General features: G+C 33.7%; 6 protein-coding genes across 6 annotated transcripts; 3 read left to right on the top strand and 3 right to left on the bottom strand.

Moving 5' to 3' along the window:
- Window positions 1–1,233: 1,233 nt before the first annotated feature.
- Window positions 1,234–1,843, bottom strand: PGO_031700 (hypothetical protein, conserved; the record flags this gene model as incomplete). Its single annotated transcript, XM_028686154.1, has 2 exons — window positions 1,234–1,390; window positions 1,761–1,843. 2 exons carry the CDS (start codon window positions 1,841–1,843, stop codon window positions 1,234–1,236), a joined length of 240 nt encoding a protein of 79 aa, XP_028541955.1.
- Window positions 1,844–3,682: 1,839 nt separating this feature from the next.
- On the top strand, window positions 3,683–5,635 carry PGO_031690 (hypothetical protein, conserved; the record flags this gene model as incomplete). Its single annotated transcript, XM_028686153.1, has 1 exon — window positions 3,683–5,635. One exon carries the CDS (start codon window positions 3,683–3,685, stop codon window positions 5,633–5,635), a length of 1,953 nt encoding a protein of 650 aa, XP_028541954.1.
- Window positions 5,636–7,551: 1,916 nt separating this feature from the next.
- Window positions 7,552–8,527, top strand: PGO_031680 (hypothetical protein, conserved; the record flags this gene model as incomplete). The annotated part of the gene is made up of 2 exons (XM_028686152.1): window positions 7,552–7,606; window positions 7,797–8,527. The coding sequence occupies 2 exons, from the start codon at window positions 7,552–7,554 to the stop codon at window positions 8,525–8,527; spliced, it is 786 nt and encodes a 261-aa protein (XP_028541953.1).
- A 776-nt stretch (window positions 8,528–9,303) lies between these two features.
- PGO_031670 (GTP-binding protein) lies at window positions 9,304–10,924 on the bottom strand (the record flags this gene model as incomplete). Its single annotated transcript, XM_028686151.1, has 3 exons — window positions 9,304–10,388; window positions 10,701–10,747; window positions 10,878–10,924. 3 exons carry the CDS (start codon window positions 10,922–10,924, stop codon window positions 9,304–9,306), a joined length of 1,179 nt encoding a protein of 392 aa, XP_028541952.1.
- A 1,495-nt stretch (window positions 10,925–12,419) lies between these two features.
- On the top strand, window positions 12,420–16,409 carry PGO_031660 (hypothetical protein, conserved; the record flags this gene model as incomplete). The annotated part of the gene is made up of 1 exon (XM_028686150.1): window positions 12,420–16,409. One exon carries the CDS (start codon window positions 12,420–12,422, stop codon window positions 16,407–16,409), a length of 3,990 nt encoding a protein of 1,329 aa, XP_028541951.1.
- An 842-nt stretch (window positions 16,410–17,251) lies between these two features.
- Window positions 17,252–19,687, bottom strand: PGO_031650 (rhoptry-associated leucine zipper-like protein 1; the record flags this gene model as incomplete). Its single annotated transcript, XM_028686149.1, has 1 exon — window positions 17,252–19,687. The coding sequence occupies one exon, from the start codon at window positions 19,685–19,687 to the stop codon at window positions 17,252–17,254; it is 2,436 nt and encodes an 811-aa protein (XP_028541950.1).
- Window positions 19,688–20,570: the final 883 nt, after the last annotated feature.

Raw genomic sequence — 20,570 nt, 5'->3', positions numbered from 1 at the left:
TGAAATGAACTATTCTGAGATTTCCTCCTTTTTCCCTATGAGTTAGAATGAAGAGTTCCTCTTGCGTGTTGCAAAGAAAAAAAAAAAAAAAAAAAAAAAAAAACTACGACAGGATGTAAATGATGATACTAAGAAATGGGCACAATGGTGATGATGACAAAAGAGACACACAAAACAAACTAACAGAAGTGGCATTCTCACGTGGGAATGCCTTATGTAACAATGTCTATTTCGGCAAGCTTTTTTTTACTTTAAAAATTTTCCACAAAATGGATGTCGCAACTGTTTCTTTGCTCAGTTGCGTTTCTGTGTGTGTACAATTTCGCTACATTGCTGTTCATACGATTTTGTCATTTTGTCATTTTGTCATTTTGTCATTTTGTCATTTTGTCATTTTGTCACCTAGCCATTTTTCATTTTGCAACATTGCTGTTCATGCAATTTTTCCGCCCCGTCAGTCCACTTGGTTACTACGTTTTTTTTTTTTTTTTTTTTTTTTTCTTTTCTTTTTTCGCGCGGGAGCTGATGGTTGCTCAAAACGGTCAGGTAATTTTTACCACTCGGTGTAATTGTTCTTTTTTTTCTTTTTTTAAAATATTCTCTGTAATATTGGCTCACTATGAAATACTCGGTAATAAATTATTGGATACATTTTTTCCTAATTCGCGTAAAGTAAAACATTTTGAAGTTGCAGTATGGCCAGGTGAGAGACTCACTAAAAAGTGTTTCTCCCCCATACCCAACAAGAATAGTGTTTAATACAGAAAAAAAAATTGCGAATGGAAAGAATATGTAATATATATGAAAAAACATACCCAATGCAATACATTCCTATGGAAAAAGTAAAACATAAGCAACATGTCTTTTTGTATACAGAGCATGAGTACACGAGGATAGACCTTATGCGATAACTGTGATATAACTTCTTTCTATTGTCTATGGGAGAAAGCTGGGTATGGGATCTCCCTTAAGACCAGATCCATTTGCTCATCTGTATATATGAAGTAAAAAAAGAAGAAAAAAAAAAAAAAAAAAAAGGTCTTTTTCCAAACTATACATCCATTAGAAAGGATATAAAACAATTTCTATGATAAGTTTGCAAAATTCCATTTCTGTGTTCGTGCATATGTAGGAAACCCTATTTAACCAGTTTTTAATCGGGGAATTGGGAAATACTTATACCACAAACGTACACACCAATGGATCCAACAAATATTCCTCATTTCTCCTATCTCATTCATATGGTGGTGGTGCACATTTGTTATAACCGACATCATTCTCCTTCCAAATTCCAAAGGTTAAAAGTTTCTTATTCTCATTACTAAGGGCTGGAAAAACAAGCGATAGACAATAAAAGGACCAAACGTATAACCAAGGACTTAGACGGCCACTATGGGATTGTAAAAAAAAAAAAAAAGTTAAGGGGTGAGATAGTAGAGATGAAATGAAAAAAAACAGAATACATGTGATAAAATCAGGATCAATTCGGTATGTAGTATAGTATATAGCAGTGTACCTATGCACTAAAAAAAAAATATATACACAATGATATATACCACGTTGGCAAGTCCTCTGCCATATGCTCACATATATAAACGTGTGCATAGAGAGTGCACTTCTTATCATTTCCAACTCTGTCACTCAAAAGGGTTCTCTCTCACTAATCAGCGACACCATTTCATTACACACAAAAAGACGAACACAAAATGAATGATACTTATATGTTTTTGTGAACACATCAAAACATGTTGGACACTTACCAAACCTTAATGCATCCGTATCTCCTTCGCAGGTTGAAGTACCTCGTACTCATCCAAATTTTTGCATAAACGGCCTTTGACATTTTGTCCCCTTTTCACTGCTTCGTTCTGGTTCCTTTAGAATCGCTCAGCGGTGCAAGGTCTGGTGTTTCCCCACTTTCTGTTCTGAGTGTTAGTGGGCGATATGGTGAACGGTTCAGCTGCAATTGCTTCTGCTTCTACTTCTGCTACTGCTTTAGATTTCCTAAGGGGAACATAACAGTGGCATAAATATTTATCTATGCGCATACGTATATGTACGTACGTATGTATGTTCATATCTTTGCCTGTGTGGATAATGGGAAACGAGTGCTTAAGGCCTCCTTTTTCACTTTGCACTCTCTCCCACTCTCTGTTGGCTACTTTTATATGAAAAATAAAAGACTTTTTTTTTTTTTTTTTTTTTTTTTTTTCCTTTATCCCAAAGTTTCTTTTTTCTTCTCTTGTTAATCAATTTGTGTTCGCATGTGATAAAATTGTATATGTTCTTGCTTGTGTTCTCCCGTTTAGGTTAACTGTCGTGTATTAAATTATGTATGTCACACAATTTTTTTTTTTTTTTTCTTTCTTTTTCTAAAACTTGGCTGAGTGTAGCCCACTTGTGTCAATTTATAAAAATTAAATTTCAATTAAGAAAGAAAAAAAAAAAAAAAAAAAAAAAAGAGTATTTCATTATTGAAAATTTTTCACCCTTTCGATTTCCCTAACATGCATTTTTTCCCTTTTTCATTTTCCTTTTTCATTTTCCTTGGTCGACTGAAGGTGGGTTATCCGTGACGTATGCACCTCGTGCGATTGTATCGTTGAAAAATTAAAAAAATAAAAGCCAAGAAATGTTGAAAGGAGCGGAGAATAAAATGCAGAAAAAAGTGAAGCAAAAATGCAGAAGTGAACGAAGAAGCGAACGCAGAAGCGAACGGAGAAATGAATAAAGAAGTGAATGTAGAAAAAAATAATGCAATTTTAAAAAAAAAAAAAAAAAAAAAATCAAAAACGTAACCCCGCGCATCCCGAAAAAAATACATAAAAGAGGCCATCAAAAATATAAAAAAAAAAAAAAAAGAAAAAAAAAAAAAGGAAAAAGAAAAACAAATGATTGAACCTCTGGGAGAATAAATTTAGGCTTTAGCTTGTCGACAAATGCCCCATTCCAGCGCAAGCCTATCGCAATTGGGACCACTTTTTTTTTTTTTTTTTTTTTTTTTTTTTTTTTTTTTTCTTTTTTTACAAAATAAAAAGGGGGGAAAAAGTATTTTTTTTTTTTCCCCCCCCCCCCCATTCCAACTGGGGGATAAAAAAACAAATAACTAATGGTANNNAAAAAAAAAAAAAAAAAAAAAAAAGGAAAAACAATTTTTTTTTTTTTTTTTTTTTTTTTTTTTTTTTCTTCTCTGTTTACAAAATAGAAAGGGAGGAAAAAGTATATTTTTCTTTTCCCCCGCACCCCCATTCCAACTGTGGGATATAAAAACTAATGACTTAATGGTACAGCATTGTATAGAACTTTTTGATCTAACCTTGAAACCATTACAACGAGGATATTTTTCTACTGCATGCTTGAACCTAGGGCGTCGTAAAAAAAATAGGAACGTATCAGGAAAAAGACCCTTATATGCCACATCTGTCCACCGGGGTGAGGGTGCGGGGACAATTGTTATCTCCATAAGTTACTAGCATGTTTGTGAAGAATATACAACTGAACGGTGTACTGCTTAGGTCAGAAGTGTGCACATTTGACGTTTCACTTCTGACATCTCACCTTTGACATCTCACCTTTGACATCTGACATTTGCCATCTGACATTTGCCATCTCACCTTTGACATCTCACTTCTGCCATCTCACATCTGACGTCTCACTTCTGCTTGAACCGCAAGCGGCCGGCATGGAGGGGATCCTATTCGTGCAGCGGGACGTGAACCCCGAAGCGATCGAAGAAAACAAGATAAACGTCAATGTGGAAAAAGCTAATGACAAGTCTGCTAGGAAAGTACTGCATAAAATAAAAAAAAAGATCCAGAATAAAATAAAACAAAAGAACCGAATTGATTACCTCCAAGTAGACCCACTTTTACTTCCTAAAAATTTGCCAAAAACGAAAAAAATAAAAAATAAAAAAATAAAAAACAAATTGAATAAGGATGTGAGACTAGCCATCATATCCTCGAAAAAGATGCTAGCCAATAGCAAATTTAAAAGAGTAGACGAAGGGTTCATTCGATTTACGCATGACCAAACGGATAATTCTACATCTAAGGAACACTCCATTGTGAATACACAAAAGGAATGGCATACGAAGGGGAAGAGGAACGAATTTGTAAGCTGTATAAATGAAGAGTCTATTCAAGAGGAAGAAGGAACTTCAAATAATCTCGCCGAACACATAGAGGTACATTCTAAGATGAAAAAATTTCCTACGCAGAAAGAAATTTACAACAAAGCAGATGTAGGGACTAAAAAAAAGATTCTAAACTTAAGACTAAATTTAGGTCCATACAAATGTAGTTACTCAAGAAATGGAAAATATTTACTAAGCACAGGAGAAAAAGGACACATAACATTGATAGATACACATAATTTAGAACCCAAATGTGAGCTAGAAGTAGAGGAAACTGTTAGATGCAGCACGATTCTACATAATCACAAACTATTTGCAGTTGCACAGAAAAAATATATATATATATATGACAATACAGGGATAGAAGTGAACTGTATTAAGGATATACTATACACATACCAAATGGAATTCTTACCATTTCATTTCTTATTAACATCAGTAGGAGAATTTGGAGAATTGGTATATCAAGATATAAGTATTGGAAATATTGTTACAAGGAAAAAAACAAAAAGAGGCCCTTGTACAATTATGAAACAAAATAAACATGATGCTACTATCTATCTTGGGCATAAAAATGGACATGTAACTATATGGACTCCAAATATGGATAAACCTGTATGTGATATGTTTTGTCATGAAACTCCAATTTCGTCATTATCTATTCAAGATAATTATCTTATTACAGCGTCTCTTGATTGTACATACAAATTGTGGGATATGAGAAAATTAGAATTTATAAATTCATATAGATCTCATAACATTATTGATAATATAGAAATTAGCGACAGAAATATTGTTGCATTTTCAATGAATAGTCATTTTCGAACATATAAAAATTTCTTTTCAAAACCAGAATTATATTTAACTCATAACATTTGTGGAGATAAAATAAATTCTATATCATTTCAACCATTTGAAGATATATGTTGTGTGGGTTCTAAGTATTCTATTAAATCTTTACTCATCCCAGGAGCTGGACTAGCCAATATAGATACCTTTGTAAATAATCCATATGAAACCAAGAAACAGGTTCGAGAAAATGAAATTAGATCACTTTTGGAAAAATTACCACCTGATACAATTCATTTTAAAAAAAATGAAATAGGAAAAGTTAATCCTTATACCTTTCCCAGCAACCCAAAAGTAAATCATCTACCACCCAATCGTTCATATCAAAGTAATTTACATCAGTCTATGCAAAATTCTATGTCATCCAATTCGAAAAAGAAAAATCCTTTATCTACTGTAAAAAACCTGCATGTCATGAGAAAAGTCTCAAGTGAGCCAGAAAACACAAGTAATGATGAACAATCGACAGCTACCATGGATAAATGTAATTCTAAACATAACCAAGGTAAGGTGCACACACATCTTGATGGTGGACAGTCGACGTCTTGGAAACAGAAGAAAAGAAACAAGAAAAACCAAAAAAAAAAAAAAAAAAATTCATTTTTAAATTCGAATGTTCCAAAATATTTGCGTAAAAGTTTTAAGGATTAGGAGGGGGGATCACATATGAGAAAAACAAACGCGAAGGAAAAGGGACAAAGTTAGATGTGCATATGGCTTTAACATAATAGCAACGTGTTGATACAAACTTGGAAGGTGAAAAAAAAATAAAGATATAGTGTGTCTCTCCTCCTGTCACCCTCTCACCCGCTCACCCTCTCACCCGCTCACCCGCTCACCCTGTTTTTGTGTATAAATTTTTTTATGCATTCATCACAAAGTGATACATATATATATCACTGACACGTTTGTCATTTTTTAGGGTGGTCGGAAAAAAGGAAAAAAAATATATTACCCTCCTACCTCAGTGAGTGTTACATTATTTGCACGTAAGAAAAATTTACTGCAAAAATGTACATCATGTTGTATGCACATAGTAAAGTATTATATATAAGTATAATATGTTGGGTAAAAGTTTTTTTTTTTTTTTTTTTTTTTTTTTTTCTTGCGCACAAAAAGAACCATTTTTATCATCAACACCAACGGTAATAAATGGATTCGTGCGAAATCGAATGGAACAGAAAGCACCACTTCATTTATTTTGTTATATTTATTTTTTATTTTTTTTTTTTTATTTTTATAAAATGTTGTAATTTGAAATCACAAATTTTATTTTCTCCTCCCTCCCCAAATACACTGGGAAAATGGAGGCACCGGCGCGCTTCCTATTTGTGCCATAAAACAAATAATTCATTTGACATATATATTTTACTAGTGCCACGATGGCATAGTTTTTATTGCTCAGCATTGTTTATGCATGTACCATATGTATGTTTATTCATTTGTTTATTTATTTATTTATTTGTTTATTTATTTATTCATTCATTTATTTATTTATTCATTTATTTATTTATTTATTTATTTATTTATTCATTTATTTATTTATTTATTTATTCATTTATTTTATTATTTTTTTTTTTTCTCTGGCGAAAAAATTCGTAGAGAGCGAGAAACCATCTTAATTTTCTCAAAAGCATATTAACAATTTGAAGAAATTTTCTTTTTTTTTTTGAAGTATGACATATGGGATTCATATATATATACATACGTACTTACATATGTACTTGCGTAGGTACTTACATATGTACTTACATGCATACCTAATGCAAACGTGCGTTTCTGCCGCTGTACGGAGAGAAAGCGACTGTGTGCACCTTTGCCAATCCTGAGATTCGAGGGGAAAATCAAATTTATCCAACTCTGGATAAACCTTGTCCCATTTTTAGAAACAACCCATTCTAAATACTATCCGTGCATATAGTATTATTTATACTTTTTCCTATGAAAAAGTATACACTACTTCTACCGTATTATACATATTCCTTAGGAGTAGCTATACATAGTAAAAAAAAAAAAAAAAAAAAGAAAAAAAGGTTGCTTCACTCTGATTAAGACGTGTTCAGAGAGATATACATGGCGTGGATATTTCATTTGATGGATTTATGAAAAGAGAAAAAAAAACAAAAGGGCGAAACAAAGTTTTTTTTTTTTTTTTTTTTTCTTTCTCTCTCTCTCTCTTACCTTTGTTCCAAATTAGCACAACGCAGATGACCTAATTTTACATATAACACTGTGTAAAGTTCCTCTCAAAAGGTTAGGGACTAACTACATTGAGTCTCTTCATTGAATCTATTTAATTTCCTTCTGTTGGAAATTTTAACTACCGGAATATTGCTACAACACGAATGTCTATCCTACCCCGCATCATCATTACTGGAGGAGAAGACGCTTAACAACCTCATCAAACGCACACAAGTGCAAAACATAAATATAAACATACTTCTGAGTGTAAAAACATATTCACGAATTTTCACACATATGGGGAACATCTGCTAAGCCCCCACATTCAGGTGTCAAGCAGATTATTAGTCATAAAATAAAACTCTGACAAATTTAAAAACGAAAAGATGACAACTGCTCATAGACCTACATGGTACAATGCGATAGGAGGAGAAAACCAAGGTAAGTCACTCAACTACACGTACATTTTTTCCACACCTCATGCACAACTTCGTAACATCATAACTTCGTAACATCATAACTTCATAACTTCGTAACTTCATAACTTCGTAACTTCATAACTTCGTAACTTCATAACTTCGTAACTTCATAACTTCTCCACTACTTTACTTCTGCACTTCTTAACCCTTAGGAGGGAACAGAAAGGTGAGTCAAACGGCAAAAGTTTGCAGCAGAGACATGCCAAGCCACACGAAGATGAAAATGAGGGATTTGAGCGATTATATGGAGGAAAAGGAAGTGTTGAAGAAAAATCTCATTCAACTGGAAAACGGAATTACAAGCGAGGAGAAGAACAATAACAGTAAAAAGATTGTCGCCATTGAAAATATAAAGAAAGCAACGAACCATGAATATACCAACCCGTTTCCAGAAGATGAAGATGACGAGGTTGAGGAGGAATGGAAGACACGCAATCGGCGAAGAGACATAAAAGAGAAAAAAAAATTAACGAAGAGGAGTGAAAAGCGGCACGGACAGGTAGGTAGTCAGTCGGATAGTGAGCCGGATAGCCAATCGGATAGTGAGCCGGATAGCCAATCGGATGACGAAGAAGAGAAGGAACTCCTCCGAGAGCTAGAAAATTTAAAACGAGAAAAACTGGAAAAACAAAGATTAGAGAAACAAGAACAGGAACTTATGAAAAGTAAAAAGAACAACGTGTTGACGAACAACCCTCTTATCAATCTTGAAGATAATAGTGATGATGATGAGCAGTCGAAAAATATAGCAAGAAAACGCAAGTGGACAGACGAGGCCATATTTAGAAACACCTGCGAGAAGAAGGGGAAAAAAAGTACCTTCATCAATGACACTGTGAGAACATCTTTTCACAAAAAATTTCTCTTTAAGTATATTCATTGATTTGTTTACTCTCGCTTGATGGGTGTTGATCGATAGTGTTAAATTTTTATTTTTTTTTATCCTTTTTTTTTTTTTTTTTTTAAGTTCGAAAATACCTTTATAAGTGTATTCATTGATTGGTTACTCTTGCTTGATGAGTGCTGATCGACAATGTTAAATTTTTATTTTTTTTATCCTTTTTTTTTTTTTTACGTTCACAAATACATGTTACATGTATGTGTAAACATGCACATGCATAAGCGCGCGGGGACTACATATTGGGATGTAATATATATATATATATGTATATATATATAATACGACATCCTCTCCCTACATGACAATTTACTCACGGTAATTGAACGAACTGTTTCATACCCTGCTTCGTCAATTGGCCGTATTTGTGTACCCCGCCGGTCGACTAGTTTGTTTCCCAAGTTGTGTGGTTTCTTCATTTTTTACCGCTACTATTGCTGCTAACACTATTACTGCTAATACCATTATTGTGTCTTTTTTTTTATTTATTAATTTTTTTTTTTTCAACCAGCTGGCTAGCCAAATTTGTAAATTTTTTGTTAAAAAAAAAAAAAATGTTCATAAAATTATTGCCTGTTAAGGTTTTTTTTTTTTTTTTCTTTTTTAAAAAATTAAGGGTAAGAAAATTTCACAAAGGGAATGTAAGTGAACAGACGGGGTAAGGGTGTGAGGGTAAAAATGGAGAGGAGGTTAAAGAGTAACAGTGTCACGGTGTACATATTTTTGGTTTGGTCAAGCTGAGACAATAACTGGGGCTATTCCTACTTCTTCCCAGAAGAGGAAACATTAAACTTGAAAAAGACAATGTCACCATCCTCCACGACATAGTCCTTTCCCTTTTGCAGATACTTGCCATTGGCCTTGACCTCCCCCTCAGATTTAAATTCCACCAAATCAGTATACTTGTAAACCTCTGCACAAATAAATCCCTTTTCAAAATCGGTATGAATAACACCAGCAGCCTGTGGTGCCTTGGTACCTTTTCTTATTGTCCAACATTTAACTTCATCTTGTCCACATGTAAAAAAATGAATTAAATTAATTTCATAATATCCTGTTTTAATAATTTTATTTAGCATGCTTTGTTTTATATTATTTTCTTTAAGATAATTTAATTTTTCATCTTCACTCATGGATAAAAGTTTCAATTCCAAATCTGCACAATATGGGATAATAGTTCCCTTATTTTTTTCCTGTACCCAATTGTAAATTTTTGCTAAATGTTTATTTTTTTGTCTGATAAAATCAGCTTCACTCATATTCACTAAATATACTACTGGTTTTGCTGTTAAAAAATTGAATTCATTAATTACTTCAATTTCTGAACTTTTCCAATTTCCATCTTTAATCCATTTATGTTCTTTTAAAAAATCTAATACAATAGTTAAAACATCATGTTCATTTTGTTTTATTTTATCCTTTTTATTTCTATTCAACACTTTTGTCACTTCTTCTAAATTCTTTTCACAATGACTAATGTCTTTATATATCAATTCGGAATTTATTATATCCATATCTCTCACTGGGTCTATATTTCCTTCTGTGTGTATTATATCTTCATTTTCGAATGCCCTCACCACATGGTAAATTCCATCTACTGCTGCAATGTTCGATAAAAAATTATTCCCCAGCCCTTCCCCCAAATGTGCATTCTTAACTAAACCAGCAATGTCAAAGATGGATAGGTATGCATGCACATTACTCTTTGGCTTGAAATGATTAACTAGCCAATCGAATCGTTCATCCTCCACAGTAACCTTAGCTTCGTGCGGGTCTATGGTGCAAAATGGGTAATTCTCCGCAGGAATATTCAACTTCGTCAGTACATTAAATGTGGTTGATTTGCCTTACATGGGGGGTGGGGGGCGACCAGAAAAAAAAAATAAATACATAGATAAATAAATAAGTAAAATTCGTAAAATAAGTAAAATTCGTAAAATAAGTAAAATACGTAAAATTCGTAAAATACGCAAAATACGCGAAATACGTAAAATACGCGAAATACGTAAAATACGTAAAGTACGTAAAATTAGAAAAAATGCGCAAAATCTGGCAGACTAGGTATCAATCATGTGGACACAGAATTACACGAATATGTGTCTGTCTCTCAATCTTTTTAGACACTGCCACTATGAACACGTTGTTTACTCCTTCTTACCAACATTTGGCAAACCAACTAATCCCATTTTGAGGGTATTCTTAGGCCTACGAATATAAAGAAGAATGGGGAAATGACGGAGAAGTTCATTAAATGTCCAAATGGGAAAAAAAAAAAAAAAAAAAAAAAAAAAATGGTACACGTTGTTTCCAACTCAAGGGGGGGGGGGGTTATTACCTTCCTAGCAGTATCTTCTGCTCCTCCTCTTTCTTCTTTGGTGCCATACTTAAACAGGGGAAAAAGAGAAAGAAAAAAAAAAAATACACAAACGTTTCTATATGTGCATGTGTATATATATATATATACATACACGTATGCAATAGTGCTATACGCCGCTACTTGAGGTAAAACTGACAAGTTATGTTTCTTCACACATAAATAATTTGTACGATCATTTAATAAAATGATCTGTAGGGAGAAAGAAATACCAAAAAGGTGACAGAAAAAAAAGGGAAAAAAAAAAAAAAAAATAGCAAAAAAAAATTCTTTCATAAAATAAACAAAGAAAGCCCTTATGTATGTATTTTCTTCATACAAAAGATGGAAGAATAAATTGTCACATTTTTTTTTTTTTTTTTTCTTTATTAGAACACTTATGGGATGGGATTTTTCATTTTCATTAAGGACTGTGCATGACGATGTATTTTGTCAAACGTGAAGATATGCCAAGAAAAAAGAAAAAGAAATATATTAAAAACATACTTAAAGCATATTAAAATATATTAAAAGTGTGTTAAAATGTATTAAAATGTGATAAAATAAATTAAAATGTGCTAAAAATAAATTAAAATGAAATGTAAAAATACGAACTAATAACACAACAACGCTTTGCTAAATTAGCATGTTGGTAATTTCCGTTTTCTGTTTTAATAGAAATTCGTTAGGACCACACCACACCCCGTCTCCGTCGCAAAGAAAAAAAAGCAAACTTAATAAACAGAGAGTTCCACAAAAAGGTAAAGAGAAAAAAAAAAAATACTACTCTTCTTGACATAAATACATAAAATATATGCACGTATATACATAAATATTGGGCTGCGGTTGTGTGGGGGTTATATAGAGATTGTTTTTTTTGTTTTTTTTTCGAGCAAAAGGTTTAAGCAGCGAGTTTTTTTTTTTTTTTTTTTTTTTTTTGCTGCAGCATATGTATGAATATAAAAATTCTGACTTGTTCATGCAAATTTTCGTAAATTTTATTATTTTGTTTTGTTTTATTATTATTTTATTTTTTTTTTTTCATTTCATTTTAAAATTACCAACTCGTTCACTAATGTGACAATTTGCGCTTAAAGTTTAGGATAACCACAAATATGTGTACTTTATATAAGAACACATGTGGACTTCAAATGATATGAAGTTAATCGTCCTTACAATCTCAGTGTACCCAAATGACTTTAATACAATATTTGATCTCAAAGTATGCGTAGTTGGCACAGTTTGGCTTGTCATGTGAATATTTGAATTTTCTGATCAGTTCAGGCAAATAATTGGGGAACAGGACATTTGCATATTTTCAAGCAAGTCCATATATGCACGCAGAGCTGTTCATTTTCACATTTACCCATTCTTCCGAGCGCTTGCGCAACATCACCAACATCCACACTTTGCCAACATCCACACAATCGCCTTCGCTTATGCTTACGCTTACAATGACACGCGACCCTGCCACCCAAGTGAACATGATTCGAGAATGAAAAAAAAACATAAAAGGGTGAAAGGATGTTTCACTTAATTGTATACACACAAGAAAGCATTAATCGTGTTAATAATTTTTTGACCGTATTTGAAAATATATACGATCGAAATGGAAATAAAATTTCAAAACAAAGTCAACCAGAGGGAAATGAAAAAAAGGATGACATTAATGATATCTTTCTTCAAGTTGAAAATGTGAATGACAAAAAGCCGAAAGAAAAGGAACTTATCAAGCAGAAATGCACCAAAAAAATTGGACAAGAAAAGATACAACATTACACATCCACCTTTTTGCAGCTATATATAAATGATGAGAAGAATTTTGATTTGTATCTAATAGAAGAGGAAGAGGAAGAAGAAGTAGCAGCAGTAGCAGAAGCAGGAGCAGAAGCAGCAGTAGCAGCAGAAGCAGGAGCAGCAGCAGGAGCAGCAGCAGGAGCAGCAGCAACGGAAATAGAAGGAGAGGGGGGAAGTGGAGGAGTAGGAGGGAGTGATGGCACGAAAGATGTTATCTCAGAAACTGTAGAAAAAGTAGAAACCCCTGGTTCTCTAAGGAGAGAAAGCAATGAAATGGAAAGTAAAGACACACATATGAACCAAAAGCGAATGAAGAAAGGTGTGGAGAAACGAGTCAAAAGTGCAGAAGTAAAATGGTTAAAAGAAGAAACAGAAAAACGAGGGAAAAACGGAAATAAACAGAAAGATTCTCATCGTCAAGATGACCACAAGGCGAAGAGAGTGAATCTCCCCCTACATAGATCTCATATGTTATTCATTTTGTCTCTACCGTCTTATTTTCCCTTTTATCACTTCCATCGCATCATAAGCACATACATGGATTTTATAGTCCAAATAAAAGTTTTTCACGTGCACAGCAATATATCATTTTTAGATGAAGAGGAATCATGTGGATGGGACACTTACCAGGACAAGAACGAAGCGATGGACGCAGCGAAGGAGAAATTATATGTACACGTTCAGGTGAGAAAAGCAGAAATGGAAGGAGTAGATGAAAGTACAGGAAGCAATAAACTTGTAGAAGAGCATCCCATTTGTTCTTTGAAAGAACGCACTGAATTTTATCCCTCTTGCAAATCTTTACGAAAGATAAGTGAAATCAAAAATGAAATCGACGAATCGGTGAGAGAAAAACATGAATCAGCATGTACCCCAATTGGTTATCTAGAAAAAAGTAAAGAGACATCCACCATTGAAATGTTAAAAAGGAGGAACATCAATAATGATGAGGTGCATAGAAATGGAAAGAAATCAGACAAATTAGATAAATCCGATAAATTAGATAAATCCGATAAATTAGATAAATCCGACAAATTAGATAAATCCGATAAATTAGATAAATCCGACAAATTAGATAAATCCGACAAATTAGATAAATCCGATAAATTAGATAAATCCGACAAATTAGATAAATCCGACAAATTAGATAAATCCGATAAATTAGATAAATCCGACAAATTAGATAAATCCGACAAATTAGATAAATCCGATAAATTAGATAAATCCGACAAATTAGATAAATCCGATAAATCAGATAAATCTGATAAATTAGATAAATCCGATAAATACATCGAATGTGTTGAGTGTGATGAGATTTCCAAATGCAGAGAACGGTTGGGGTCCCATTTGTCAGAAATTTTGTGCGTGGAAGAACCCTCAGGTGTGCAGGAAAAAATACAGGACGTGGTGAAAAAAAATTTTAAAAAAAAATTAAAAATTAAAAATTACTCAGTACTCATTATCTTCAAAACGCAGATATATGCAGACATGTTCTATAGAGAATATCACTGCACGAATTTGGACCTCTTCTCAAAGGAACAGAAGAGACAACAGGAAGATGATGGGTCCCCCATGGGAGGAGAGTGGAAGGAAGTAGACAACACATTTTCTTCTATCCTATACCCAGATTGGTATATATACTGTGCATTCGTTAATCTTATACACTATATTGTCGATGGTGTACAGGTGCAGATGTGTCAAGTTGATGGAAATGGCCCCATTGATTACACTGTCGAGGTGGGAATTCCAAATGTTGGAAGCACGAACGTGGAAGTCATCAATAGGAACGAGTATGGTTCACATCCCTCAGATGCAAAAAAGGCAAGCTTCGCAATGATCCATAATGATGAAGCGCTTGCGTTAAGAGTAGAAAAAACGGATATACATAAAAATGAGAGAAAATGTGAAAAAATGGTAGAAGAAAGATTAAACGAACACATCAGCAGTGACTTATTTGATATAAATAATTATGAAAATTGTTTTAAAAAAATCATAACAGATGGTAATATATGTATATCGACATGTGTTTTATGTATAGAATTGTTACATGACGAACTGCATTTTATTCTAACCAGAAACAAGAAATGGAATTTAATTAAAAAAAGAAATAACAACAGAATACAGGATTATATTAACATTTCATGTAATGTTTGTTCTTTAATTTTTTTGTATGATTCTGTATCAAATTTTGTGGGAAATACTTCTTCAAATGATTCATCCACAGGATTGGACATGAACATGGAAAAGTTAAGTTCAGCATTGCTTCTAAACACAGAGAATCATAGGAAAAAGGACGAACTTTTGGTAAAAATGAAAAATAAAAAAAACATGCATCGAATGAACCGGATTGGCATAACTCATCATGAAGGGTTCGCATGTGTCACCACATCGAATCTCAGCAAGGGCAAGGACAGGTCAGTTGGAGAAGAAGCGGGGCCGGATCGAGAAGAAGCTGGGCCAGATGGAGAAGCAGAACAACCCAGTGCGGAGGTCACCCCAGGAAGACACAAAAGTGAACTCATTTTAAAAAGGAGGGGAAAAAAAAATATATCTGAAGAAAAAACAAAACTGTGCGAAGAAAAAACAAAACTGTGCGAAGAAAAAACAAAACTGTGTGAAGAAAAAACAAAACTGTGTGAAGAAAAAACAAAATTGTGTGAAATAATTAGCACCTTGAAATGCAGATACTGTAACAATGTGGATGACATTTGGTTATGTCTCATATGTGCAAACATTGGATGCGGAAGATATCAGAATAGTCACGCGAAAATGCACAGTACGTTGTATAATCACCATTATTGCATAAACATGAGGACTAAAAAAATTTGGAATTATATGAAGGAGACCTTTATAGAAGTAAAAATAGACGAAGACTATCAAATCGAAGCAACTGGTGCGTGTTGTTTAGTGAACAATAAATTTAACTGTAAGGAACACAATAGATACTGCAACTTGTCCACCACAAGGAGCAATGAGCTAATGAGTGAGAAATACAACACATACTATAATTATGAAGAGGAGGGAATATTTGACGAAGATGTTGATGATGCACCCATAAATTTGTACATGGATGCAAATATGTATGAATATAATAGTCACATATACAATAAAATATTCGACATATTTACTGATGATACATATATCAGTGACAGTTTAAAAAATGAACTCTTATACATTTTGTATTCTCAACTGTCGCATGAATCGAATGTGTACAATAATAGCCTTATTGAACTCCATTGCAAGTATATGAACAGAATCGATTTGGAAAAAAAAAAAATAAAAAATCTACATGAAGTAATTAGCCACATAAAAAATCAAAACAAAAAGATAGAAAATTGTATGAGACGCGTGGAGGTTTTCATAAAAACAAAAAACAATGAAAAGGCGCAAATTCAAGAAAAGATTAAATTCCTACGGGACCTCAACAACAACATCATTTTACAGAAAAGGGGAATTGTTGCCCCCAAGGATTCCAATGATTCGAGGGATGGCACAGATGCAAAAGCGTCCAAGAATTCCTTAAACTTCAAGAATTCCAAAAATTCAAAAAACTCAAAAAGTTCAAAATGTGGCAAAACCACCCCGAATGGAAAAAGTGACCAAACCGTCATGGTTTCCAAAAACCAAGAGGACAATGATTCCAAGAAGATAAAGAGATTGGATGAGACCATACGGTCTCTACAAAACCAGGTGAATGAGTTATTGAGTGAACTGTGAAATGGGTTCTTCTTAAGCATATTCCTCAGCTTCTGTGCGTTTGTTCGTGATGTCCCATTTGAGAACCCGATTTGAGAACCCGATTTGGACAACACAACTATGTAACAACGTATGAACGGCACGCACCTCCCAAATCGCCAAAAGAAAAAACGTAACCGGGCAGGAGACAAAAAAAAGAAAAAAGCAGAGAAAAAAAAGGTATGAGCAAAAGAATGGAAAAGGTATGAGCAAAAGAATGGAAAAGGTATGAGCAAAAGAATGGAAAAGGTATGAGCAAAAGAATGGAAAAGGCATGAGCAAAAGAATGGAAAAGGCATGACAAAAGAATGGAAAAGGCATGACAAAAGAATGGAAAAGGTATGAGCAAAAGAATGGAAAAGGCATGACAAAAGAATGGAAAAGGCATGGCAAAAGCATTCCAAATGCATGAATAGAGGATACCGAAACGGCAGAAACACATTGTGCACATTTAAAATCTTAAAAACGTAAAAATTAAAAGTAAAAACACATTTTCTAAATTAGAATGAGAGAAGTGACAGGAATGACCTCGAATAGTCATAACTAGCCAAAATGAAAATTAAAAAGAGGAAAGAAAGAAAGAAAAAAAAAAAAAAAAAAAAAAAAATGTGAAGCTTTTCATGATGGCACCCACCCACCCCCACAATACATGAAGAGCAGGAAAACTGTAGCCACCTTTTGTGGCAAGTAATTTTTTCGTCATTTTTCAAGTTTCAGTTTTGTTCCTCTAATTTGTGTACATGTTTTCATTGCTTCCTTGTCATTTTTTTTTTTTTTTCGTCCCATTTTCTCGCCAGTACTGTGAGGGGAGGAAAGAAGGGACGCTAGAACATGTCATACAACAACTTGTACAACTTCTTCAGCGTAACTGCATCCTTAACAAAAATGTTGAAAAAGTGATTTTTCATCGATTCGTTTAACTTGAATTTTTTGTAAGTTCCTCTTTCATTTTGAATTTTGTGAATAATACCTCTATCCGTGGGCACTTTATTTCCAAGGCGACTATTTTTTGTAGAAGCACTGAATGGACATGTTGAATTTGCAAACGTTTCATCAGAATTGCAGTATCGCAGAAATTCCTCATTTCCAATGCTTTCATAATTGGTATCGGTGTGCTCAAATCCGTTGTCATTATTATTATCATTATTGCTATTATTATCATTATTGCTATTATTATCATTATTGTTATTATTATCAGTTGGATCTACACCTGGTTCTGGATTGGGTTCTGGGTTGGGTCCCGGGGTTGGCCCAGGATTTGGCCCCGGACTTGGATTTTCCTTGGTTCCCTTGTACTCTGTATGAACACGAACACTCTTCAACTCATCCTCTGCTTTGTTTATGTTTTTCTCAATCGTCTGAAGAAGCTCTCCTTGTCCCTGTATATTATTATACACGATATTTCCTGTATTTTTTAATTCTACTGAAAAGTTTAACAGATTTGATACGATGTTTTGTGCAAGATCTACCCTTTGTGAACTTTCCCCTTCTCCATTTTCTTTACTTAAATGCACAGCTATGTTTCTCAATTCATTTGACTTTCCCAACAGAACATCGATTATATTTTTGTTTAACTCCACTTGTAACTTTTCTTTTTCGAATAGATCGTTCTCTAGTTCAAGCACTTTCAAAATCACCCTCAGGTATTCCTTTTGCTTATCAGAGATATCATTGGACTTTAGGAGATTCTCTAGCAGTTCTCTTATCTTTTCTATCTGATCTGTAGATTTATTCGTTTCGTCACTGTTGTTACTGGGTGTTGCGTCACTGTTGTTACTGGGTGTTGTATCACTGTTGCTACTAGGTGTTGCGTCACTGTTGCTACTGGGTGTTGTATCACTGTTGCTACCAGGTTTGTTTTCTCCACTCGAGGTTCCTTCCTCTTCCTCTCCGTGCTCCTCAACATTATCTTCGTCTTTCTCTATGTCGTATTCATCATCATCATCATCATCAGAATTCTTTTTCTCTGGTTTATTATTATTAGTTCCATGATTCCTGTCTTTCGAATTTTCACTCTTATCATCGTTCACGTTTCCATAGCTACATCCTTTCACACCTGAATTCATTTTCGCCATATACCTTTTCATAGCAGCATATTTGTTTCTCTGATTCATACTGTTTTGGAAAATACCAGTATCATTTTTCTGCTTCATACATCTGGTATTACTGTCCTGATGCAAATTTAGAAAGGAATGACCTGTTAATGCATTTTCTTCCTTTTCACTCGCATTCTTTGCATTGTTCATATTTTTTTTAAAAGAATGGAATTTTTCATAACTTGCATAATTTTCACTCAAGAAAGAAAGGAAATTATTAAAATTTACTTTTTGTCTATCCAACAATTCTTTAATATTTTTTAGAACATGGATCAGTAATATTTTTTGTTTTTTTTCTTCATACAATATTTCATTTTCATCTCTGAGTAATTTTTCTTTTCTTTTCTTTTTTTTTTTTTTCTTCTTCTTCTTCATTTGTACATTTGTATTCTCACCATTTCCAACCACATTCATATTTGCACTTTCAGTAGTCGTGTTATGTTTCTCTTTTCTCTCCACTGTCCTTTTTGTATTATAACTGTTTTGTTTATTTTTCTTTTCAGATTCACTAGAAATGTGAACCGATTTTCCGTGTCCAGCATTCTGGGCTTGTGTGTTCATCTTCTTTTTGATAGATGTAGAACCCGTTTGCACAGGAACCCCACCCCATGAGTTTGTGTCCAATTTTTTTTGTTTTGTTTCTTTCAAATGGTTCTTCTCCAAGGCAGTCGCATCATTCGCATTTGCTGCCTCGGCATTTGCTTCCTCCACCTCTGCTGCTTCTAAATCTGCCGCTTCTAAATCTGCTGCTTCTAAATCTGCTGCTTCTTCCACATCTGTTGCTTCCACATCTGCTGTTTCATCCACGTCCTCAGATTCCAAACCTACATCTTCTCCTTCTTCTGCCATTCCTTCCTCGTTCAACTCTTCCTCCTCTCCTGTTGCTGCCATTTTTTCTTTCATCCCATTTCCATTTTGATTGATTTGATTTCCATTCACATTTTCTTTATCTTTCCACTTCATCTGCTTTTCCCCATTTACAGCAGAACAAGTTACAACAGTATCATCGCTAGATGGATCACCTTGTGCATTCCTTCCTACCGATATATTTTTTCCATTACTCCCCTTTAACTTATGTGTGCATTCAGATGATACAACACAGGTATCTAAGTTTATGAAAAAAAAGCCAAAAAGGATGATTCTTGTGATACTTACGTTCTTCATTCTGTATACAAAGGGTTTCACGTCCACCCCGATAGTGGCAATTGTGTGCAGTTCGCTCGATAGTGGCAATTGTGTACTGTTCTCTCGATAGTGACAATTATGTACACCTGACTTGACAATAGCAATTATGTAAAGTTTGGTGTTTGGTTTTACTATCACGCATCCTCTTGTGTATGCGCGCGTTCTCCTTAAGGAGTGAATTAGAACAGATTCTCGTGTTCATCTGTAGTATCTGTTCTCATCCACTCGTGTACATACAACTTATCCCTTTCTTTCCCTTTTGAAGTTCTTAAAACTTTGTTCAGACACGAGTCATTTACAACTGCAACAAAAATGTGTCGTAAAAATGAAGTGGTTTTCATCAACGCAAAAAATAGTAGACATGCGTGCATTTGGTTGCCATGGGTAGCATATCACGCCACACATTTTTTTTTTTTTTTTTTTTTTGCAAAAAAGATGAAGAGGAAGAGGAAGATAATGATCCGAAATGTTTTGCACGTTTTGCACATGTTACACATGGTATGTTTCGCACTTTGTATACATATTGATTGATACATTTTTTTTCCTTTTTTTTTTGAAAAAAAAAAAAAACAAGCACTTTCTTGCACTAAAAAAAACAATGCAACCATGTGCTTTACCAAGTACAGTGTGGCATTCTAGTCTATTAGACTCTGTTATATTATGTTATATTATGTCATATTCTATTATATTATCTTATATTTTATCATATTATTTCATATTCTATCATATTATTTCATATTCTATCATATTATTTCATATTCTATCATATTATTCATATTCTATCATATTTTTTTTTTTTTTTTTTTTCCTTACACCTTTTTGGGGAGATACAAAAAGCACGAAGGTGCGTGCAATAAAGTAA

The sequence above is a fragment of the Plasmodium gonderi genome, assembly GCF_002157705.1.
Source record: "Plasmodium gonderi DNA, contig: Chr03, whole genome shotgun sequence".
NCBI lineage: Eukaryota > Apicomplexa > Aconoidasida > Haemosporida > Plasmodiidae > Plasmodium > Plasmodium gonderi.
This window is presented reverse-complemented; position numbering and strand designations above follow the sequence as displayed.